Source organism: Lycorma delicatula, chromosome 3, assembly GCF_047948215.1.
Source record: "Lycorma delicatula isolate Av1 chromosome 3, ASM4794821v1, whole genome shotgun sequence".
Lineage (NCBI taxonomy): Eukaryota > Metazoa > Arthropoda > Insecta > Hemiptera > Fulgoridae > Lycorma > Lycorma delicatula.
The window spans coordinates 112284487-112311144 of record NC_134457.1 but is presented as its reverse complement, the minus strand read 5'-3'; the positions used below and the strand labels follow the sequence as shown (position 1 = coordinate 112311144).

General features: G+C 27.1%; 1 protein-coding gene across 2 annotated transcripts in view; it reads right to left on the bottom strand.

Annotated features, from left to right (window-relative positions):
• Positions 1-26198, bottom strand: part of LOC142321896 (uncharacterized) — a 160331-nt gene extending 134133 nt beyond the window's left edge. For both annotated transcript variants that reach the window (XM_075360397.1, XM_075360398.1), the window contains exons 1-2: positions 26090-26198; positions 24446-24676 (exon numbers count right to left, since the gene is read on the bottom strand). In XM_075360397.1, the coding sequence (XP_075216512.1) occupies positions 24446-24484 (39 nt within the window). In that variant the 5' untranslated portion in view covers positions 24485-24676; positions 26090-26198. The remainder of the gene's footprint in view (positions 1-24445; positions 24677-26089) is intronic.
• Between the last annotated feature and the right edge of the window lie 460 nt (positions 26199-26658).

The window sequence follows — 26658 nt, the reverse complement described above, 5'->3', positions numbered from 1 at the left end:
AATTTGAGTTATGTAGTACATATGTGTGTATGTACATGTGTATATGCGCCTCTGAATGAATAGTAAACATTTGATATGTTTTAGTGCAACTGTTTTTTCCTGATTTTTATTTTTCAAAAGCATTTTTGTCTAGTAAAACAGCTTGTATAATTTTGATAATAAACCTTTTTACCAAGAATTTAAAAATTTTTGTATAATGATCCTTTATTCTGAGAATAACTAAAATATTTTCATAATCAGCCTCCTCTTGAATATCTTAAAAGTTTCAAATAAATAGAAAAACGTTAAGTTGAAGGGATAGTCACCATTACAAATTTTTTATAGATATTTCTTATATAAAAAATATTACAAATATTTTTTACAAAATATTAATATTAAATATTAATTTAAAAAATATTATTTTCTTAAACATAAGAATAAAAAGAATATTGGAAAAAATAATATTTTCTTTACAATAAAGAAACAGTCGATTTGGTAAAGAGCATTGTCTGTTTTCTCCAACCAATTTTCCAGCTACTGCCAGGTCTGAATATGTGTGTTTTAGGCAAATGCAATTACTGCTACCGGCTTGACAGGCCTGAAATAGCTATAAAACTACAAATAAAAATGTATCGGCAATAATGTAGTCTGAAACAGACTTAGGTCGACCACTCCTCAAACGTGTAGTTAATTGAAATACAACTTCCAATGAACACCGGTATCCACAGTCTACCATTCAGGTCTATATAAAAGCAACTGTCTTTACAGGACTCGAACCTTAGAACTCTTGACTTCAAAGACCAGCTGATTTTTAAATGCCGAGTTTAACCACTAGACTAACCTGTGGGAGTTAATTAATTATTTACTGTGCATGCTTCTAGGTATTAAAAATAATACAGAAACTATTTTACGAATTAAAGGCAATATCATTTTTACTTCCTTATACGAAGTAAAGGAAGTATTGTAAACGCGAAAAATTTCAGTTTTCAGATTTCAATGAAAATATCCATTTTGTCCATCCCTGAATCCGTTTTGACTAATTTCGGCGTGACGTCTGTACGTACGTACGTATGTATCTCCCATAACTTAAAAACAATTAGAAACCGGGATAGCCGAAGAATATTGAAATTTTGGATTTAGGACTGTTGTAACATCTAGTTGTGCACCTCCCCTTTTAATTGTAATTGACTTGACCAAAAATACCCTCAAAAATTTGGATTTTGGACTTTTTCTTAACTGCAGTAATAAGCCTTTGTTGAGAGCTTTTCAACGATATGACATAAGTTGTACTTACTTTCATTGGTTCCAGAGTTACAGCCAAATACAATTTTAATTAATGAAATATTTGGAGAAGGCACATCGGTTCGAATCAGGCTTCATCTCCATTTTTAAAAAAAAATGTATTGGTTTATTAATAATTATAACCTCTGATTGTAAAAAAAAACCTTTACAATAAATAATAATACAGTAATAACAATAAAAAAATCAGAAATTATTGAAATAAAATTTTATTTACTTTTAATTAAAAAAAAAAAAAAAAATGTGTATATGCAATTTAATAGGCGTACAAGGAAGTCTTTATTGTCCACATCAGATGTTTTTATGTTGGTTTAACTGAATTGTTTTTAAATACTGATTCGAATAGCACACATTTTTATAGGAAATTTAAATATCAATATAATGATTTATGAATTATAAACAAATATAGACTATGTTAATGTTAAGTATCTCTATTAAAATTGAATTAGTAAAAGTAATAAGTAATAAGGAATGGAAAAAATTCTGGCATTTTATTAAATCATTTTTTTTGCAACACAGCTTAAAAATTTGAAAAGCCTACAAATCTTTACAAAAAGGGATAATAACAGTAGGATAAATAGATTAGTTTTAGATTTATGCGATAAAAGTTATTTATAGAATAAATTAGATTAGTTTTACATTTATGCAATAAAAGTTATTTGTAGAATAAACGTTCCAATAGTAGTATTTTAAAATTTTTACATGCTAAAATAAAAAAAAAAAAAAATACGTAATATTTTTTATTTAACAAGTAATCTAAAGATTTTTTTTATATAGTAAAAACTGTGAAACTTTATTTAATGGGAACCGCTAATATATTTTACAAAAATCAAAAACATCGGAAAAGGGAGTTACGCTAAAACATTTCAATAGATACTACTTTTCTGTGTAAATTAAATTCTGAACTTTAGAAAAACAATTTACGTCTGTATAATAGATCAAATAAAATAAACCGGATACAAAGAAAAACTATTTATAATAATATTACTTTCAAAGAAGTATAATGGATTCCTTAAGTAATCTAATTTACAATTTAGTTGATGTCTACTAACATTTTATAAGTAAAAGAAAAAGCATTTTTTGAAGTCCAATTGAGGCAATATGTCTTCTTTAACAAACGCTGTTCAACTTAAGGTAGAGCACTCAAGTTTTGAGCAGATTCAGTTTGATGTAGGACGAGGAAAGAAAATTACTCTTCTACACTGTTTATTACGATGAAAAGAGAGTACTCTGAAAACTTTCCTTCTTTCTTTAGATCTAATTATAATATAATGATATGAATTTATTTTATTTTTTTACAAATATATTCATGACGTATTGAAAATACAATAATAATGTTATTTCTTGAATATTTGTAATAATATATAAAAGTAGTACAATTAGATATCAATCAAAAAGTACAGATAAAAAAATTCAATTCATGAAACCGATTCATATAATTTTTGTAGTTTAAATTTCATCGAGATTGTTTACATCAATCTCAAGTCGATAATAATTTACTCTTTTTTTAATATTCGCATCCTGTTATCAAATTAAACTGCAAGAATAAAAGAAAAAAAAATTGCGATGTTAGGGTACATATATAGAAATCTTGTTTAAGATGATACAATGTAAACATTTAAATCAGATGTATGAAGTAATTTTAGAGCTAAATATCATTATATTTCAGATTGTTACGAATAATATTCGTAGTAAAAATGGGAAAAGATGATGGTAAAAGTTGTAATTATAGAAAAAGAAAAATCAAAAATTACTTTTCTTTTTATTACCATTAATATAAATGTTATTATGATAAAAATTTTATCAAACAAGCTTAATTTATCTACTTGTAATTAATTTATATAATTAATAAAAGATTACTGATGAAACATTTTTTAAATTTAGCAAAATCTACTTTTGCATTTTAATTTTTTTTTAATTTAGCACCTCTTTTGTAAGCTTTTCAGTTATAATTTTTAAATACTGGATACATTTTAAGAAAAATTCAGAATGTAGTTCCTTCCTTATATCTGGACGTAAGAAAGGCTTGCAAGAAACGATACCTGGTCAAGAAGGTAGGAAATGATATTTAAAATCTGTAATCTAACTTATGCATATAATTTAAATTATTAAATCAATAAATATCTTACTCCTTAACTGCTTTAATATTTTAAATACCCTCAGGTGTTATTACATTTTGAGATACGGCTATTCTGAGGATCTAAACTACTTGTAGTCTTTCTTAAACTATAATTGTAAATGGTTGTAATTTACGCGATATATCAAGATTAAATAAGAACCAGTACAAATCTACTATACTCGCAAATCACAATTTACTACCTCAAACAAATCCTAATCTTCACAGGCTTCTCATTAAAAAAATCCAGTGTACACTCACATTATCTACGTATATACCTATTTTATATTACACAGGCATAACCCGAGATGATGATACAGTTTTTCAATTTGTTAACTAGATGTATTGCAATTATGATTAAATTAAAAAATCTTCTGGGTATTTTTCGAAAAGACTCAGAATTTTAAATATTCCAAAAATTATTTTTATACGATTTAAAACATATCCTACATTATTAATGGACTTGTTATTTTTTAGTTCTCTATTAATCAGATATTTATCTGGGATAATAACATTCAATGTTTTGGAAAGGTTTTAAAACTGGGAAAATAGAACCAGATATATAGGCGTGTACAAAGTGCTTATTACGCTGAGGTGCGTGAAAAAGGCAGATTTATTATTTTTAAACGCTGCTGACATTTTTTTTTATGTAAATTGACGGTGTTAAAAAAAATTTATTTATTTCAAAGAGGCCACGTTTTTCAAGGTTACTGTAGAGTATAATTTTTAGTATATGGTTCATTATAATAATTAAGAGAAATAAAATACAGACCACATCTAATCAAAATTAGAAACATTTGGAAGGTGAAATAAATTAAAATTTTATTTAGCCTTTGAACCCATTTTTAAATCTTATTCCTGAAAAACCCAGCGTTTAAATAATTTTTGGTAAAAAAATTTATTTTCCTCTAAAAAAAATTTTTTTCAATACTTAATTTAAAAAAGTAACAAAACTTAGCAATTGCACCTATTATTAAGAGATGAGTTTCTATTTTTAAATTAAAAAAAAAACTAGTAATATAATTTTTACTAAAATTGCGTACTGTATATATTAAGTTTGCTTAATCTTTTAAAGATGTAATGAACGTACAACTAGGATTCCGGATAACCGATTTAGATGAGGATTAAAGCAGATAGTTAAAAAAGAGATAGTCTTGTTCCCAGTTTAGCATTGTTCTTTTAAACTTACTATTCTTAATCCAGGATTAAGTTCAATTTCTCTAAAAAAACAAGATAGCTTATAACCAGTTACTACTAAATTGTTTTAAGTACTAATAACTTGTTATATTTAATTTTTACTAACATTTCAAACAACATATGAAATTTATTTATTATTATTCAATCATTATTAAGAATCCCCCTCCCCTTAGAAACAGAAGCCCGAATGTGTAAAAAAATATAGATTTTACAAATAATAAATCATCTTTAGCCCGGTAATAATTAATTATTATATATTTACTATTAAAATGCAATATTCAAACATTTTATTACTAGACTGAACAATATGAATTTAAAAATGCGATGAAATAACTTCTAGGAATTATTAAGTATTATGCTAAGATATTAATATGAAGTCACTCCTTAAGTCCCCTGTTGCTGTAATTTACGATTTACTACTGATAAATAAATACTTGAGGAAAATGAAGAAATGATTATTACCATTTAAAAACAATTGGCGGTGATTAAAAATAATTATCAGTGAACGTAATGTTAATTAATGATCTTTTTCATTTTTTTACGGTTAAAAAAAATCATTACTTTAGAAATCTTAATTTAATCATTAATTTAGAGAAAAGGATTGAAGTTAAGATGGATTTTATAATTGTAAAAGCCTTTTATTAAAATAGACAAAGCGAGCAGGTCGTGATGAAAATTTATAGAAAAGCTTTTTCAATGGATTTAGTAAGGATAATTTTGAATTCACAAAGAGAAGAAGCAAAAGGGGATGACAGAAATTGGAATTAAGGAGAGCAAAAAGCGGGTGAGTGCAAGTGACATATAAGGAGGGTTAAATTTGGTACTGCTACCCTAGGGACCCGCTTACTCACCCCAACATAGGTTGTCCCAATAACCTATAAGCGCAAAATGCACAGTAATATTATTATTACTGTAGTTGTTCCCACTAAATTTCAATGTGACATGAAAAAATCTATTTTATCATTATAAATTGTAAAAATAAAGATGTTTTAACTCAAACTCAGCTCAGTAATAAAACTGAACAGAATGAAACTGCGATGCAAACCTGCAAAATTTCATCTTATTTTTCTTTTCGAAAATTCCTTAATCTAATGTATATATATATATATATATATATATATATATATATATATATATAATAAATAATAATAGTAAACTTAATAATTCAAGATTTTCATGAAATAACACTACAATGATTATAATAAACAAGATTATAAATTACATTTATGAATTAGATTAATTTCCTTCAGAATAAAATATAATCATTAACAGAGTACATGCATTCGTAATAAATTATTTGATAAAATCGATATTGTAGTTAACTGATAGCTAACAAAAACTATTCACACCAACCTGCTCTTAACGGAGCTTATGAAGAATAGAAAATCGGCAGAATGAAAGAAAATTAAACTAATAACTAACTAAAATATAAATAAATAACTAAAATTAAAAAAAAATGGCATTTAAAAAATGTATACGAACTACATTGCGATGAGTAAAACTGATTATCAATAAGAATAGTTCGGCTTTCTACCTGTTAAAGTACTACCACCCTACTTCGCTATCATTAGAGATTACTATTAAACGTTAACTTTTAACATACAAATTTTTTGCTTTTTAACCCACTTTTAATTTATACATTTTTCGATTTTTAACCCATTTTTAAATTGTGTACGTTTGGGAGTGTAGTCAAGCATAAAATTACAATGAAAATGATAATTAAATGCATTAATAGAATACAGAATTTATGATCAGAATGAAAACTGAAACAAACCAACTGATTTACCGATATTAATATTTTTTACGTAAGAGACTGAAACAGATGATAATCTTATAAGTATTTGTTTTTATCCAGGAATTTTAGGGACTATTTCTGGAATACTTAAAAGTTATTTTTGAGATATAGAAATTAATATTTTGAATTAAATCTGGTTGGATAACTCTTTTTTACTTTATTTAAGAGGTGATGATAGTGAAAATAAGGTATTAAAGAGAAGCCACATCTACAGTAAACTGAAAATTGTGTTCATTTTCCATAGCTGCCGTCTCTAGATTAACAAGAACTGAGGTTCCTACTGGCGTGTCTGTCTCTCTGGTGCCACAGCCGCTTTATATCAGGTTACTTACAACATATCAAACAAGAATATCAAACATCTTGTTTTATACCAGGCATAAAATAGAACTATAGAAGCAAGTACATTTGTATAAACGATACATTAGCTTACGGTTTACACAGTTTTATAACTCAACGGGTATTGTTCATAATAAATCACAAATATGCCTCTGTAGTTAGGGATTTAATAGTCTTTGATCGACTATTATGATAGCTGTTCTGTGATGGTGCAGGTCTTAATTCAGAATTAAGATGGATTTTTCTTTAGATTTGAGTGGTTATAGTATTGCTATAGTTGGGTTTAATCCACTATTTAACCTTTAATTGGGTAAACATTGTATGAATAAGACAAGCAGGCAAAATGTAATAATTGAGTTAATTAGTGCTTTTACGAAGATTCTGTCGGATATTTTTACATGCTACCGAGTTGAGAAATAGAAAAAAGATAAGGATACATATTTAGAAAAGTTAACGAATTTTCACGTGACTTTTAACTTGTGGCAGAAGAAATTAATTTTTTTTCTACTAATGTTTAAGCTTTTTTAACAATAATATTCAAAAATTTTGAAGAATTATGCACTAGATAAAAGTGTATTTGTCTTGAGAAAACTTTGAAATAAACCTCAGAGCGAGGTTGTTTCTTTCTTCGAGCGGTTTATCCGTGGGTAGATCGTCCTTTCTCACCATTGACTGCTTTTTCCTCGTTTTTTTAATAATTTCTTTCCTGTTTTAAAGTTCTACAAATGTAAATCCAATCCGCTAGCTCCATTTTTAGGTTGCAGAAAAATATAGAGTTCGTGAACCGTCGATGTGATGTGAGACGACAACTGTCTTGTTATACTGTTTTGATTCTGTTTTCTGCCCGACAACTATAAATAAGTCTAATTTCTGTAACGCTAAAATCGGGGCTCCTTATTCCTCTAATAAATAAATATAATATTTACAGTAACTAATTTGTAACAACGTTAATCACTTATAGTTATAACAGCTACTCTCCAATTCTGGAGGACACAGGTTTATATCAAGCCAATGATAAATATTAAATGACATTTATGCGCTCGTTTTACCAAAGTAGTTTAAAAGTTGGGTCCGATAAATGATACTATTTCAAAGATAATTATCCTGATGAAGTAAATTATTATTATGAACAATAATTAAACCTACAGATGTTTTTGAGTTAGTACAATACCAAAAATAAAAAATAAAGTAATGAACAATTGTCAAAGAGGGCAGTGCAGTGTACTGTATAAAAAAACTCTAGAATTACTAAGACAGGCGTAGACAGGCACGATGTATTTGTTGATACAGTAAATAGTCGTACTTGTGCTAGATTTGTTTGATATCGGAGTGCCCCTAGGCTAAACAAGATATCAAACATTGATTCTTCTTCCCTAAACCGGCACCTTGCAATATTCGTGTGCTAGTCCGTGTCTGTCTGTTATCCCTTCCTCGTTCAATTATATTCCCCCTAACTATTTTCATTTTACCCTCCAAGGACGGTCGCGTGTACACAATAGCTATGCGTCATTCCTATCAATTAATAACTAAGCACAGTTGACGATGGCAACGAGAACAACGCTTTATTTCGATTTAAAAGATTTTTAATTTTGCGAATTCCATCAATTCTTTATTTCATTAAAAACAGTGTAATTTTCAAATGTGAGCTAATTAATACTTATCTTTTCAATACTTTTATACTACAGGTAAATAAAACGAAAGAAAATTAAAAATTGGGATTGTGTTCAATTTTTTAACTACCTTAATATTTTGTTGCACCTAGATACTCGTAGTTATGAAAAGATCTTATTAGAAGAAGTAAAACTTGAGTACCGTATTGGCATAATTAAAGTTGTATGATTACAATAAAAAAAAAACCGCCGCCCATATATAATTTTATAGAATTTTTTTCTATTAGCAAGAGTTTTTCATAAAAACACTACAATAAAACAGATATTTTTTTGTTTTCGTGCAGCAGAAGAAAATTATATTTCATCTTAGCAATTTTTATCATAATAGATAGAAAAAAAATAACTATAGATTTAAATTCTACATTCTTTTACACAAAAAAACCTTACATTATACTACTATAAACTGCTAGGTACCAACACCGGAAAAAAACTTGTGATTATATTAACTGCAGATGACTTCTATATAGCCAATTGATTTTACATTAAAAAAAAATTGTATAATTATATCGAATAAATGAGATTAAAACTTTATAAACTCTTGAATATGGGAATGTGTTAGCAACTGCAATATTAAAATAAGGAAACTAAAAAATCAAAACATCTGACTATTTGTGTTGTAATTTTGTCTAAATTAGAATAATTGGTTATTTTTATTTAATTCTATTTTCCCCAAAATATTCACAAGAAAACATTTCGGATAATCATAATGGAGTTCCGTAGAATTCTGCTCTTACTGGGCTTGAAAATGTTTTGCTCAGAAATAATTCTTCTTTCAAAAAATTGAAGAATACGTAATCGATTAACTGACTAAAAACATTTCTGTATGTTTCAAGGCTCTATGATTAAGAATCAAATATTATTTCAGGTTTGAAGTTTTTTAATCTAATATTTGTAAAATTATGTTTAATTTTAAATGTGGCATCGATGTTAAAAATTTCAACGTATTTGTAGCAAACATTGACAAATTTACGAATTAATACAATTATAAATTTCATATTTTTAAAACTTTTTAATTTACATTGATTGGTTTAAAATTTTTATAACGGTTTATTTAATAAAAATTAAATAAGGTATCTTTTTATTTATAATAAATGGTTAAGGGGAAAATAATTAATTAAGAATATATAAAAGGTGGAAAAATGTCAAAATTTGGAATATCTAGCATTATATTCTAAGAAATTAAGATAAAATTATACTCTAGGCTGTATTATAACTGCTGGATAAAATTATACCCAGCCATGTCTTATGTATTTGAATGATAAAAATGTAACGTAAAAATGTAATGTAATGTATTATCATACACATCAAAATGGAAATAAAAATAACAGACAGAATGGAAATAGATTTTGGTTATAAATATTTTAATATTCGTAAAAAAATGATAACGTTACAAGATAACAATAATAGAAATGAAAGAAAAAATAAATTTGTTATAAAAGGACAAATATAGAAACTCTACAAAATTAAACACGGAATAATAATTATTAATAATGTTAACTTAGATAAGTCTTCTAAAGAATATCATTATCACTAGATCTAACCGGGAAGAACAACATTTAACAAAGAATGCTTCAGAATACAACGTTTACTTTAAAGTATTGTGAATAGAAAAGATTTGTGGTTATTACTTCTATTAGCATATAAAATTGAATTACTATTGAAGGACACGCTAGAAGAAGTTACGTACGAGGGAAATGAAGCAGTGAATAATTTCGCTACAATTTTCTCTCTCACCCTACTCATTCTCTCTCTCTCGGACAAACTAGTGCTGTTTTTAAAAATACTGAGTCGTGAAAATAAAACATAAGTAAAAGGGATAAGACTCAGCTCAAAGTAGTAAACTCTGGTTACCAGCGTATGAAAAACAGTACATATTAATATTGTCTCATTGAGTAGATAAAAAAGAAACCTGAAATCAGAAGACATGCAGGAAAGACTGCAGATGCAATTTCTGCATCTCACTTATTTTTCGAGGAGAAATGAAGAAAAATATCGTACCCAGTTCTTTATCCTTCTTTCTCAACAGTCTAACCCGCAGATTAATAGAAAATATCTACCACAGGGGATTAATTCAGATCCGTTCCTTGTGCACAAACTGCATACAACATGAACCCAGTACTCCTAAGTGCAATTCTAGTGAACCGCACCCGATTCAGCATTCAAAGGGCTTTCAGTGGAAGAAATAAAAGAGAAATGCGCTGGTAGATTGACGGCAGACGCCACACCCTAGAGAATCCCCCACCCCATCCCCTAATAAAAATCTTTAAAGAGATCTATGATCGAGAAAATCGGAACGGAAATTCTTCTTTCCATAAAAACACTAAGAACATAGCTAGTTTAGAAAAAATTCCGATATGGAACTAAAAGATCTTGCAGCTAAGACCAGATTCTGCGGATATAATAGGAAAACGCATTCCTTCCCAAATTGCTTTCTACATTCTAACTTCTTCTTTCCGTACCACACTTGTAACAGTCCATGTCCTTTTCCTGATATAACTACGGTAGTAACATACAATTTAATATGCAGCAGAATACATATAGGAATATATAAATGCAATACTTACGTATTGGATATAAATAAAACATAGTTTATGAATAAATTAATAAAATAATTACCACTATATTTGTTTAATTGCTGAGTGTGTGTAATATCATTTATTCAGGCTGTTAGATATTATATTAACGGAAAGTTATAAATAGAAGTAAATTACCAGGGAATCGTTTTTTATTTTTTATGTATGTCAAACATATTGAGAAAAAATCAAACATTAATCTTTTCCTGAATAAAATTTACTGCATTAAACGTTGTAAATTAATTTAGTGATAAATATAGCTTTTTTTATCTGAAGTAAAAAAAAAAAAAATACTTAAAGACTAAATTTTTGTAACTTTCTTATCATTACTAGGACTTGACGGTATTCAGGACTGATATATTTTTTCTCATATCTTTACGTTCATTACGGTACGGGTATGTTATTATGATTGTACATACTGAAATATCATCCTGACCCTGTATGGGAAGACATCTGCCTGGTGACGATCCCGGCCACCACACCAACCCCTCCGTTCCAGGTCCTGCAGGTCATCTTCTAGACCCTTAATACTTGATTACAAATTTCATTCATAAGTTTGGCATCTATCAGGTCGGCACCGATGCAAATGCCTCGAAAGACATTTCCATCGATACTGAAACTCACCAACTAACAAAAAATATTTTTAAAATTACCCTAAACTGAATCAAACAACTGATACCCAATAAAAATTTACGAATTGAGGTACAAAAAAACAATCTCATATTCTCAAAAATTGTTCGCAACTTCGCAATTTTGACCTACCATAGTAAAGCATCCAAAATTATTATAAATCAACCCTCAAACATACCAAACAACAACCAGGCACAAGTACCGAATGCGCCTACTGTGGCGGGAAAACACCCAAACCGGTCCCTAGTCACCCAGGCTACCATTCTATATTAAACACCCTCTGCAATTCTTTCGAGCGCCAAAACTTTAAAAATCTTTCAATAATGCGCCACTCATCTCTAACTTTCCAGTCAGCTCGCAGACTCGAACCGATACCCTCAAGCTCCCTGACCACATTTGCACGCCTAAACTCATATTTCAAACAGAATTACAGCACATGATGTGCATCATCAAATTCTAAGATTGAGGACACTATCACTAGTTAGTCAAGCCAAATCGAACCAGCCTGTCCCGAAATGCGCCATACCCTGAAAGGAACTGAGTAACATACCGGTTCGGAAAAATTCATGAGGCGATTCCCAATGCCCTTACCTCTGGAAAGAGACCGTGGGTATATGCCCATCTGTTGTCTCATCCCACCTGTGGTGCCAAATACCAAAACCTTCGTCCTCTATTTCTCGAATACGCTGTGCAGTCAGTTCACCCGACTTCTTCGCAAAGTAATGTAACTGACGTTCCGACGCAAGGACGTCAATTAGTTTAACACCTGCGAATAACTAAAACTATCTCACGTGAAATAGTTCTATAGACCCCCGTCACAATAAGTAACAGGAGACGCTGAGCCCATAAGAGAATATTGCGATAGCTTTTATACCTCAATCTGTTTGTCCAAACAAATGCTGCGTAAAGCATAATCGCCTCGCATACACCTTTATAAAAAATTTTCATTGTTTTACAATTTAAACCCCAATGGGGACGGACCACCCTACGAATGCCGAATAAGTCATCACAAGCCTTCTTAGCGAGACTCTGATCAGTGAAATATTAGTGAAAAAATCATTATTTATCATTAAAAAATTCTATTTCATATTCATTTCATAAAAAAATTCTAACAACTTCATTTTTAACTTTGAATTATTTTAAATTTTTTAAAAAAATTATAGTTTTTAATAGTTAAAGTTTTTCTCCAAAAGATTTATTTAAATGGACTTTTTATGTTACGATAAACTAAATTTGAAAGGAATTTTAATTAATAATTTAACAAAATATGTACACTGTAATTAAATACTAAACCTTTTCTTTCAATTATTTATGCTAATAATTATCGATAACTCCTGAAAGATTATAAAAGGTGAGTAACAAAGATAAAATATACAGCCTAGATATACAATAATGCATAGATAGAAATATTCACCGCTAATGCTTCTAGTTAATCTACTCGCGAATTGTAAACTATAATTAAGTAGTACGGTATAATATGTAAAAGTCAGTCTTAATGTAAAAAATGCTTGGCATAAAAATAAAAAAGGTCAGTGAGAATAGCAAAATAAAGAATATTACATCGGAAACATTTTCAAAGAAAAATATTTTAATACATTTTTTAATATTCTACGTAAATAAAAAAAAGAACTGAAAAATCTAGCTTTATGAAAGGGTTTAAAAACACTCACATAGATTATGAAACAATGCTCAAATAGGCTGCAGTTCAAAGAATATACTACCTAAAATAGGTCACTTTAATGTTCCATTCTGTGTTTAAATTTATTATTTTTTATCAAAAGCTTGAAATAACTTCAATAAAAACAAAAGCGTTTTACTTTTTTTTATTATTTTTTTTGTATAAAGCCTTTCAAGCCTTTTTTATGTTTTATATTGGCAAATGTAAAAATAAGGAAAAAAGAATCCACGGTAATTTAAATAGAATTCATAAAGTTTATTTAGTAATACTTTTCTGTATGAAATTTCATATTTTACATTCACGTCGACATCTCTCCCCAAAAGTAGAAAGAAGACGTCAGAAACTAGGGCAATCAAATACTTCTTTTTCAATTCAAATTCAATCAAAGCCCTGGATTTTTGTCGTACTGTTATCTTAGAAATGTAACAATAACCTTGTAATTCAAAGTTTCATAGGATATATTTTATAGCTTTTGAAGTTATACTTGAGCTATCAGATTTTTAAATAAAAAAAAGAAAATATATTCAATCTAATATTTAAGAAGCCGGACTTCTCCGTTACTACCCTCCCCAATGGAATAGATTTTTCATAATAAAATATTAATCTATTTTTATCAATGCTACAACATAAGAATAATGATTAAAAGTAAAAATTGCTGTATTTTTTGATAATATAACAGCACATTTATATTCCTTTTCATTATATGAAGTTTTTTCTATTAAACAGAAGACTAAATAAGTATTTAAAAGATTCTTTTTTCTGAAGTCAACTTTCAACCCATTTTATTGAATTCTTTTATACCATTCTAATTTTGTGATACTGAATTTTTACGGAAGTATGTAGATTTAAAACTGTATAAGAATTCCTTTTTTCAGAAAAAAATCAAAGGGTAAATTATATTTGACCGAAAATTTAATTTTATTAATTTCATTTTTATCTATATGAATACTTAATAAAAGCTGTGTAGAATAGAAATAAAAACAAAACAGAAAACAATCTATGCTATATTATGTAAGCTATATACATAATAAAATCGAAAGGATTGGAAAAAATATTTTCAGTAAGTATAAATGATTAATAAGGATTGAAACAAAGTAATTAAGAGTAGTTTTAATGATACTCTTACATTCATGCGTTATAAATACAATGTTATTAAAAAAAAATCATTTAGTGTAAATTACATTATGAAGAAAAATAACCTTACTTAAAGTTCAAAACTAAAAATATTTTTGAATTGTATAGTCAAGATTGCAGTGTATTGAAAAATCACTAAGTAAATAGTTTAAAAAAAAACAAATTGTTTAACTGTATAATTTTAAAAATACTGAATGGTCTATTACTGTTTTTTTATGTCTATATCATCGCTATTATTAACTAAAAGATGGCTAAACCATAACAGATAGGTTTATATATCTTAGCCAATTTCCTTTAAGACGTTTATATTGGAATGTCTAGGATAAACTACCTTTGTCAATGTAGAAATAGTTTTCAAGAATAGAAGAGTAATAAACGATAACGTTTACATTTATTTAAAAAGAGTTAAAACACAATGAAAGGTAGGAAGGAGAATGAATTAATATAAAACTGTTATCCGCTATCATCGTCGAGGTTTTAAAAATAAAAACGAAATGTAAAACCGATGAAATAAATACTTATTTGGAAAAAGATCAAGACTTATCAAAGATTGATTAAAGTTATGAGAATAAATACTTATACGAATTAGTTGGAAAAAGAACTTTGAGATAGAATTCTGAAGTTAAAAAGAGAAGGTCATTAGATATCTGTCTGCTATGCTTACACGGTCTAAGAGTGGGAAAGAAGAGAAATAAAAAGAAGATACTGAAAAGAACAAGAAAAAGAAGGAATGAGCGGTCCTATACACAGAAGAAAAAAGAAAGTAAAAGAGAAGTAACAGAAGAGGAAAATAAGCAGGCTTTATTATTGTGATATAAAGTCCACATTCACTCCATTTATCTCTAAAAACAAATTATTAATTCAATAACCTATTCATTTATTAACACAGCATTATGGTTTCATCGCTGTTATTATGTTTACATCAATACTAAAAGTAACAATAATAGTTATAAATAATTTAAATTGGTTCAGGAGTTATTGGAAAAAGAGTATTACGTATAGAAAAACCAAAAAATAAAGATTTATTTTATTGATAATTAAAAATAATAAGAGTAAGGAATACATTATTATTGAAAAGAAATCATTTAATGTAAACCCTACAAAGAGAAATAATATTGAAAATTAAAATAATCAAGAGCGTATTCAAAACTGAAAATAAGTGAAACTGAAAGTTACTGCTAAGAGCATGTACATGAAACGAAATAATGAGATTTTTAAAAACCAAATCGTGAAATATTGGATATAAAACAAGAAAGTATAAAAAAAGTTTTCATTAGAGAGCTATACACAAAATATTCAAGACAACTAATAAATATGGTGAATTAATGGTAATCTTACTTAAATTTAGCATAACGTGTGAAACACGTCATAATTTATAAAAGTGATATCTAATAATTAAGCGTATAAAAAATTTGTCATCATATCGTATTCAAAAGGTGGTTAAAAAATGTAGTGTAGTTGAAATTGTGAATTTCTATGTTTGTTAAGTTCAAGCGCACATATTTGCGTGTGCCCGTGTAAATTTTTAGAGTAGTTTTTATTCGTAGGAGTTGTTATGACTGAGATGCGGTTTATAAGAGGGGAATAGTTTTAAGCCGAGATGGCTCTATTTATATTCCTTGCAGCCAATAGTACAAGAGCAAGCAATCTATTTTTTATGATGATGTAAAGATTCTGTACTCATTCCAATTTCATCGTTTATTTATCAGACCGTGTGTTCAAGACTTCTTGAGAATTTTTAATCATGACGTGATTTAAATAAATGTTTACTTCATTTTATATTCATTTATGAGTCATGAATGACATAAAATATTCCTTATGAAGGAAAGAAAGTATAGTTATAGTTTTAAAAATTCCTAGATTCGACTCCGGTACAGGATTAATATTACAGCACATCACGAGATAAATTTTCTTACACGGTGGTACAATGATGTCTTATTTTATATTATAACTACTATCCGTAATCTGCAATAAAATTTTAGTAATTAAAATTGTATTTTTCTATCTATTATTTTAATTTCTTGGCGAATAGAGCTAGAATATTAAAGGAGAAAATCTGATGATTATATCAAAAGTGGAAAATCTTGTCAAAAATTACAAAACATTTTGCAAATCTTTACGTTTTAGGGTACAGCCAGTTCATCTACCCCCCCCCCAAAAAAAAACATGTAGTTCCTATATATGTACGTATGTGTCGTACTGCTTTTTGGCTTTATATCTTAGGACTGACCGAACCGATTTTCTTCAAATTTTGATAAGATATTTCTATGCATTAGGAACTGTTCATATGAATAACTTTTTCAAAATCCGTTAAAGGGATGGTGGATATCGTGAAAAAAAGCAATTTCAATTTTATTCAGAGGAATTTTTGAGAAAATTTATTAAAGAAAATTTGTTACAATACAAATATAAATAATCCAAAAAATCAACCCACAACTCTTAAAATTGAAATATTTGTATTTTTTTCTGCTTTATCTTCCTTCGCTTTAAATAATTAAAACGATTTTTTTGAAAGATTATACTTCATATATAGAACTATCAAGAAATGACAATATCTTTTTTTAAATTTTAGACCTCGGACCTAAAATGGAGAAGAGTTTTTTGAAAATTTTCTTTTTCATATTTTAGCCTTTATTGAAGGGGATGTTCGATTTAGAAAAAAATATTACTTAAGAACATTTTTTAAGTATTACTTAATCTATATATGACTAAGTTTAGAAAAGTGTTTCTTAAAATTTATTTTCCACCTTTGAAACATGTTGTTTGTTTGTTTTTTTTTATCTTTTGGGTGCAACTCTTTAATTTTTGTTATTAACAGCGGGGAAAATCATATAATACTTGCTAACTTGGTTTCTATATAATACAAAGATTTCTTCCACATTTATTACCTAATTATTTTACGTAATGAAATCGTTCGATTTTTCATAACTAAAATTTCTCTTATTTCGATCAATCTATGTCGTATTAAAATAATTTTGAAGATTTTTATAGTTAGTGTTATCGAAAAATGGAGATCTAAAATCTCATTTCTAGTTTTGAGCCGCTACGAGTGCCAGTATCCAAAATATCCTGTAAGATTTCTACTTTTTGAAATATCTGAAGGGTTTAGAGGAACAATGAGAGTAACAAGAACTATATTTAGTTCCCAAGGTTTGTAGATTATACGTCTAAACCCTCGACGAATTACTATCAATTTCTCAAAACTTTGTATGCAGTAATAACCGTATTAAAATAAGACAAATTTATACCTCTTTCTTAAAATTCCGAAATTTACAACCCAACTAATTACTGCCAACACAAAATTTCGATTACGGACCAATAAAGAAAATCTCATTTCGTTTTATTATAACGGTGCTTTTAACTGATAATCCCTTCAAAACTTGTTTTTTTTTTGTTAACAGACGATCAATTGAAATTACAGCGAGTTTGAAAAAAAAAACCATTAAGTCCTAAATGGAGAACTTAAATTTAGATTTAACATAAATTATCTGATATTGCATAGACATTTAATACGGTATAATAATTCTAGTATACCCATAACTGATGTATATTATTATCGATGGTATGAACAACCATAGATATACTTATCTGAATATCTGTGATCGAGGAGGGTGTCAAGGACATACTTATGTACACTACGTCTCAAAATCAAGCCTTAAGCAACGAGTATTTCTGTTCAAATCACATATTATTGGCTAGGCGACGATATGTAATCAATATATATACACGTATATAACTTGTTAGTAGGTTTCTATAAATGTATGTAATAATAGAAATCAATATATATATATATATATATACATACAGGAAAAAGAAGAAAGAAATCATTGATGAATGGAAGGGTGGTCTACAACGAGGGAAGAACAGTTGCATTACTACTTCTGTTAGGCAACTGGGAATGGGAAATATTTTATGTTGGAATCATTCCATCGTTCCAGGCCATCAGAGACTAACCACCTCCCATACACACTTATCCATTGTTTGACAACCCCTACTGTATTTTTCGTATATTCTTTTATTATATTTGCTTCAATAAAATATTTCATTTTGGATGCTAAAATCAAAAAAATTGTTACAACTATATTAAAAGTATTATAATACCGTTCATATGGGAGATATCAATTCATAAGTATAAATTAAACCCAGATATATTACAACTTTTGATTTCTAATTACATTAATTTTTATTATATTTTTACGATAATGCAAATTTTTATTATTGAAAAATTAAAATTATGAATTAGAATTCCAAAGTTTAACAGAAAATTTCATAAAGAAATGTGTTTCTTAAATCATCATTAGAAAAATCTGATGTGGACACCATATGACTTCCTTGTGCGCCTATTAAATTAATATAAACACATTTTTTACAGCACTTCATTTAAACTTACACTGTTTAAACTTTATTTAACCAGTATACAGGAGTTCATTGAATGGAGTATTTTAATTATTACTTTATATATTAATTTTGTTTCATATTGCTCAAGTAGATATGTGGTGTAAGTGAGAACGTGTCGGATCCGTAACCGTGTACACGTCGCTTCGAATCCGACTTCTCTACGTATGTTTTTTTAACTTTTTATTTTAATTTAAATGTATTGATTTATAATTATTAACCTCTAATTGTAGACATTTTTGAATTATAATGAAAAGTACATAAAATTTTATTTCACTAATAACTACTGATATTTTTTTTCATATTTTTATTGTATTGTTATTATTGAATTATTATTTATTGTTATCTTACAACCAGAGATTAATAATTATTAATAAATCAATATATTTAAATTAAAAAAAAGTTAAAAAAAAAAAAATATGTATATGAAATCGGATTCGAACCGATGTAAGATTCAAATATATAATTAATTAAAATTTTATTTGGCTATAACTCTGAAAACAATGAAAATAAGTACCACTTATAATATATCGTTGAAAAACTCTCAACGAGGGCTTATTACGGCAGTTAAGAAGTCCAAAATCCAAATGTTTTGGATTTTGGGATTTTTTTTGCCATTTTTGGCCCAGTCGATTGCAATCCAAAAGCGTGGTGCACAACTAGGTGTTACAACAGTCATAAATACAAAATTTCAACATTCTACGGCTAATCGTTTTTTAGTTATGCCAGATACATACTCACATACGTACGTAGGTACAGACATCACGCCGAACTAGTCAAAATTGATTCAGGGATGGTCAAATGGATATTTCCGTTGAAATTTGAAAACCGACATTTTTCGCGATTAAAACACTTCCTTTACTTCGTACACTGAAGTAAAAAAGAGAAGTAGACAAAGTGAACAAGCTTAAGCTTACTTTTAAGCTGTAATAAGATTATAAAGAATAAAAGGGATGTAAATTAGCGATAGATGATACAATTGAATCAAGCAGGTGATTGATTAATTAAACCAAAGAAAAAGCTACTAAGAAAGTTTTAAGAAAACAATACGTTTCTATAAAAGCGTAAAGGATGTAAGCTAGACGTAGAAACGTAGACTATTACGGCAGCATAGCCCCAAATCATTATTAAATAATCACTTTCGATATTCGTTTAAAGTAAAAAGTATAATTATTTGTTAAATATCAGATGCTTCAACCAGGAAAACAGAAACTTATATTATGAAAACCATTAATATACGGAAGTAAAGACATAAGATGAAAATCTGCAAGACTATTATCTAACAACTGAGTTTATAGATAGAAGAGAGAGAAAGAGATAGAATTTAGCGGTTGAATTCATTTAAAGAATATTTAAACTATTTGAAATATTAGTAAGAATTACTATTAATTGAACGAAGAAACGAACTAACCGAACGGACATGTTTGTAGCAGAGAGAACAGAGTAGAATCTTATGTTTTAACGAGTGTCTGTGATTGTTCTGCAATAATTTTTGAATTTTCAAAGTGATTTGAAAAAATTACATCTATCGTGATGTCTCTTTTGGATAACCGTATGAAAAATTCTTACGGAGAGGAAATTTAATAATTTATTTAGTAGTTATCGTTACAAAGAAAATTTAAGGTCAGCTCTTTCTCCGATTGCAGTTTTTTGCTAATATTTTACTTTCCAATCGGCCTATTCAATAAAAGGATTCGTTGAATAAAAGTAAAGGATGCTTTATTTAACTTAATATCATTGTTTCTAAGGAATTTTTGTTATGTCCATCAGGAGTACTTGAAGCAAAAATTAATGGAATTTTTGGGTTCATATTCAAAATAAATAATCTTACAAAGTGCGAGTGATAAAATAAAGATAGCTAATCTATTTTTTATAATAGATGAACTTATACTATCTATCAATTTATATATATATATATATATATATATACCGTGTGCCCCACAAAGAGGAGTACGCCTTTGATTTAGGATCACTCGCCCATTCCCCCACCGATTCTATTGAAACTTTACACACCTTTTAACGAAGGTTCTACAATTTTTCTGTGAAAATTTCAATGTTCTAGGATTTATAGAAACAAAATGGCGGATTTTAAATTATAACATAATTTCAGATAAACCTTTTTTTTTATTCATTACAAAATGTTAAACAGTTGTCCAAATTGAATAAAACAAGTCATAACCTTGCTTCACTTTCCTGTGTAAACATTTAATTGTTAAAATGGGATCTACAGCTGAACAAAGATTAAATGTTGTACACGGGTATAAAAAAATGTGGTTTATGTTAACGGTATGATAAGCAGGCATAACAGTAATTACAGCAATACCGTAATCCCTCATATTATTGAGCAGAAACAGCTTAAATCAAACGACATTACTGTCTGGGCAGCTGTTATTGTCAGTGGTGTATTATCCTACAACATATCAGACAACACCACATTGACTGATAACAGATACATAGAAGTGTTAAGTCAACGCATAATGCTTCATTTTACCGTTTCAGAAATGAGATATGCTATTTTTCAACAAGATGGAGCAGCACCTCATTTTGCAAACCCAGTTAAACTGCTACTAAATATTCACCTTCAGAATCGTTGGTTGGTCGCGGAAGTGAATTTTTGCACTGGAAACCGAGGTCGCCAGACTTTACTGCCTGTAACTTTTTCTTGTAGGGTTATTTAAAGAAACATGTGTACTCCCACAGCCTTAACACAAATGAAGAATTGAAGAGAGGGTCATTGAAGAAGATATTATACAAATTCCAAGACATTTCTTTACGAATATATACACAGGATTTATTAAGTGATATTACCAGTGTGTCGTTGTTGATGGATTTCAGTTTGAGTAAAGTATTTTCTTAAATAATTCATACAATAATTTCTCATAATTTTTGGAGTTGCTTTCGTTTTGTAAGGAATTGTTTTCATTTTGTAATTCATCTGTTTTTAATAATTTTTATCACCTACTTTTTAATGAATAGAAATGTGGTTTATCTGAAATTGATGTGTCTTCATGAGACAAATGGAATATATATATATATATATATATATATATATATATATATATATAATTTACTGTACATTTTCCGAACGATTGTTATTTTGTCATAGTGATTATGACAAGGTGAATATACATCTCTCAATATGCTTTAATAACCGTTGTTTCACCTTCTACTGAGCAGAGATATTTTATAAAAAAAATTCAATTAAATTCTGGGTAATTTTCTACTTCAACAAACAACTTTTCTGTTAAATGCCACTGTTAAAGCTGTTTTCTGAATCAGTTAGTGTTTAGTTACAAAATTTTTCATGTTAAATCAAGATATTAAACATTCTAATCTAAAATACATTTGCAAAGGGATTTTCAAAACAAATGATTCTTTAAATGAACTTTGAACTGAATAAAACTGTGATAATATAAAACCTATAGCTAAATCAATTTTTAAAGCTGTCATATGTAGAATAATAATTTTTTTTTTCTGACCTTAGAAAAATAATTTTCATTTTTAAGACTTCTTTTTTTATAACGGCAAATATTTTTGCAAACAGCTGGAGGAATCAAAATGAAATATCTTAGATGTTACTTTTCATTTATGTTTTCAAGTATTATGCTAATTTACTTTTTCATTTTCATTCTGATAATTCTAATTTCAAGCGGAATTATTTAATGATTCAATGCACGATTAAAAATTGATACAGGAATTTTATTTAATACATTCAGATAAATATTTTCCGAATGGTGAATCTTACTAATTTTTTTGTGATTGTACAAAAGTTTTTAGAAGTAGAGAAACATTATTTTATAGAAAAATAAAAAGATAAAAATAAGCTTACTAAATTATATATGAGTAGGTTTTATTCACGTAGACTATTCAACTTGTTACGATTCTGAAGAAGCAGGAAATAAATTTTTGTTGCTGATATATACGAACATAAAACTGACAATAGTCACTGTATAAAAACCAATGATAAGATTTAAATTAACAGTAAGCCTTATTTTAAAGTTTAGTTTTAAGTAAAAAAAAAAAATTCCTTGGAAAAGTAAAATATAACTTTATGTGAACAACTACATACAGAATATAAATCTTATATATTGCTTACACTAGAGAGAGAATTGCGGTGACCTCAATAGTGTAAGAGGTAGATGTACAATGAGTAATTGCTTTATTTCTGACTTATTAGTTTGAAGTTGTATAATTTTGAAGCCCTTAATATTATAATACCGGTATTTATTAACAAAAGGTATATTTCATAAATACATTATAAAAGCGTTATTAACTTATATCATGGAACGACATATATTTTATTTGCTAAGAAATTTATTTTATGAAAAATTGAAAACTAAATATTCAAGTTAAGCTGTAAAAAGTTTTACTATTTCACTATTTTAAATTTGTTTAATTGTACCGTATGATTAATGATTATTACATCATTACTCATAAAATATTAAAGAACAACAGGGTATATAACAAATGCCAATTATTTTTTAAGTAATTTAATTAGTAGAAGAACAATATTACTTGCTTTTCTTTAATTTTTTATAAAAGAAACACTTTTATTAAATTCATGTTAGTGTGCAATAGTAATATTTTTGGATAAATAATGAAGATATTAAATAAAGTGGTAAAAATACTGATATAAATTTTCAGTTAAAAATCACTCTAAAAAAAAGAAATTAAATTATTATTGGCACTGGTGAAATGTCATTAATTTACATTGCTTACGTGATAGGATAAGCCTACTTTCTGAAAGATTAATACAACATGTGTATGTAATCGGAAAATGGCTATTATTATCCTAGATTTACTTTAAATGGACATAAAGGCTTTTATACACGATAACTATTGCATTAGATATAACAGAAAAAAAAGTGATAAGGTTTTTCATTAAAAAAAAGTAATACACTCGTATTAGAATTATAAAAATTTATAAATTATTAAAATTATTTCTAGATTTAATTAATTTAAATCTAGAGATTTAGTTTATATAAAGAACACAGGTTATTTATTAATTACTTAAATAAAATTAGAATTATAGGAACTGGTATTTGTAATTAATATACTAATTCTATGATATTGATCTGTAAGTTCCATAAAAAAAACATGTACTCGTACGTTATTTTTTTTTTTCTAGAAAGGAAATTGCTATTTATTTGAAAGCATTTTTACGAAAAAGATGAAGTGGATGAATTGATAAATGAAAAAAATATTTATATATATATATATATATCGAGAATTAAACTTTAGATCGGTTGGTGAATAATTTACATAATAAATAAACTTTTTTTGCTTAACTAATATAAAAGAGTATAATTGTATGTTAACTGATTAAGTTGAAATTTCATTTAATTTTTAGTTCACAAAAAAAATATACGTGTTATACGTTAAAATAAACATATTCGAGTAAAAATATGCAGCATTGAATATTGCATAGTTGAATCGAAGTGGAAATACCAAACAAAAATATTAGCCACAGACAGAATAATAACACAATGATTACATTCATTTAAAAAAAAATGTATCCTTTTTATTTACGTAAGTTAAGTTTATTTAATAACTAAGAATTAACTTAAAAGTAAAAGATTTAAAAAAAAGCTGTAAAAGATTAAAAAAAAAATAAAGATTTAAAAAGCTGTAGTTTTTTCTTACCCCGAGACTGGAAAGTGAAGGAAATTTCTTTTTGAACATATTTTAAATAATATTAATTCACAAATCACTAAATAGTAACATTAAATTTCACTGCACTAAAATAAACACCATCGATTTTCACTTATAAATTTATAATATTATAGATTATATTTGTTCTGTTCGTTCGCAGTTTTTATTTCACTACTATGCCGTTCTCAATTGAAGTGGAATTCAGTAGGCGTCGAAGTAATGCTGTTAATAATAATTATTTATAATAATCACTGATACAATAACGTAAAACTTTTATAAATTACAATTTATAATAGAATATAACTTTTACATCGAACATACAATATATATGTTATCTTACAATATAACATCAAAAAGTAAAAACAATTAAAAATTCTAAGCGATCGACAGATAGGCTACATAATTTAATTTTGAAAAATTAAGTTAAGGAACATTAAAAAAAAAAAAAAATATTCCATAAAAATTTCTGCTATCTAGTATTCCGAAATAAATAATATTATTATTACTGTGTTTTAAAATTACAATTATTTCGTGATAATAATTAATTTAAAGGATACGTTTTTGAATAAAGTTCTGGAATAACAGATTCAAAAAAAAATTTATTTTAGTTAATAAGTTATTAAGACCATTTACATTTTTTATAATTTTTATTGAAATTTATTTCAAATATTATTCTTATAATTAGACAACATATCTAAAATCCATTTCGCGTGGATAAAGTATTTATTTACAGAATTAAAACAGTAGGCGGAGTCCGTTGTTATTTGTATTAAGGTTGTTTAAGATTGCTCGCTTTTTCATATTCTTTTTATTTTATTGAAAATATCTACTTACTGCAAGATTATTGAATTCAGAACCCCAGTATAACAAGAAATGCTAACGACTGTACACACACCTTTTCATACAATAAGTGATTTACTGCAAAAATGTGGTGTTTCACTAGTTTAACAGACTGCAACGTAAACATTAGGAAAATAAGAAAATGAATGGATTTATTAAAATATAAATTTAACAAAATTCTGACGGTAGTGTAAAGACAAAGTGTACAGTGACAAACATAAAAAAAAAGAATAAAAATTAATAACATTATCAATACAGAAAAATCTAATAATATTTGAGAGAAAAAGTTGTATTTTAAAAAGAAGCACAAAATATAGGAATAACACAACATTTAAGTGGGCCTGTTAGGATAATATACTTTTGTGTACCGTAACAGAATAATTTTATATTTCTTTTAAATATTATTTAATATATATATATATATATATATATCAATATATCAATATATATGTATATATATTGATAATGATATCAGATATGTGTATATCGTCTACATATAGATAATAAAATAATTAGAAAATTTTATTTTATACTTTTCGGAGTAGCGAACTGATTATGCTTACATTTTAATAACTAAACATAATGTTTATTTGCGTTAATTATAGTGCAATTCTAATTATTGCATCATTAATTTTATTAAATACATTTTTTCTGAATATTTTCAAACGTAAAAATAATTTAAATAGTTTTCACAAAAAAATTATTGTAAAAACTTTCCTAAGAACAAAGTAACTTATGTTTGTATCGCAGTGTAATTACAAGAAACTAATAAAATAGGTAACTAAAAACACATACGTTTAAATTAATATTCCAGAGTTTTTACGAAATAACCAGGAACGACGCGCAAGTAGGTCGACCGTACTATAAGCTCGAACGCACTCGCAAACACGATACTCAGTTCTCAGTACAAGCTGGAGTTAGGTGTGATGGGGCTTCACTTGCTGCATTGGCTGATAAAAATAGTCAAAGATAGGGACGCCAAGTTTAGTTTCTTAGACCGTTTAATGTTTAAAAAATATATAACATATAGCATAACATTAAGCATAACTTATTCATTTATCTTTCCATAAGCAAAATTCATGATTTACATTGACATTTAAGACTGGGCACACCAAAAATAAATAAAAATATTTTAAAGTATAATTTCCTTTTAAAATTCTTTCATTTTTCCTCGTAAATTGTTTATTTTTAATTTAATTTTTTTATATTATTAGACCTAACAAGGAAAATATTTAACAATAAAGTTAAAAAAAAAATAATAAAAAGTATAATCGACTTCAAAAATAAACGTTCTGAAAAAAAAATAGTTCTCTAATTCTTTTTAACTCAAAGATTTAAGTTAAATTAAAAACCTGATGTGGTCT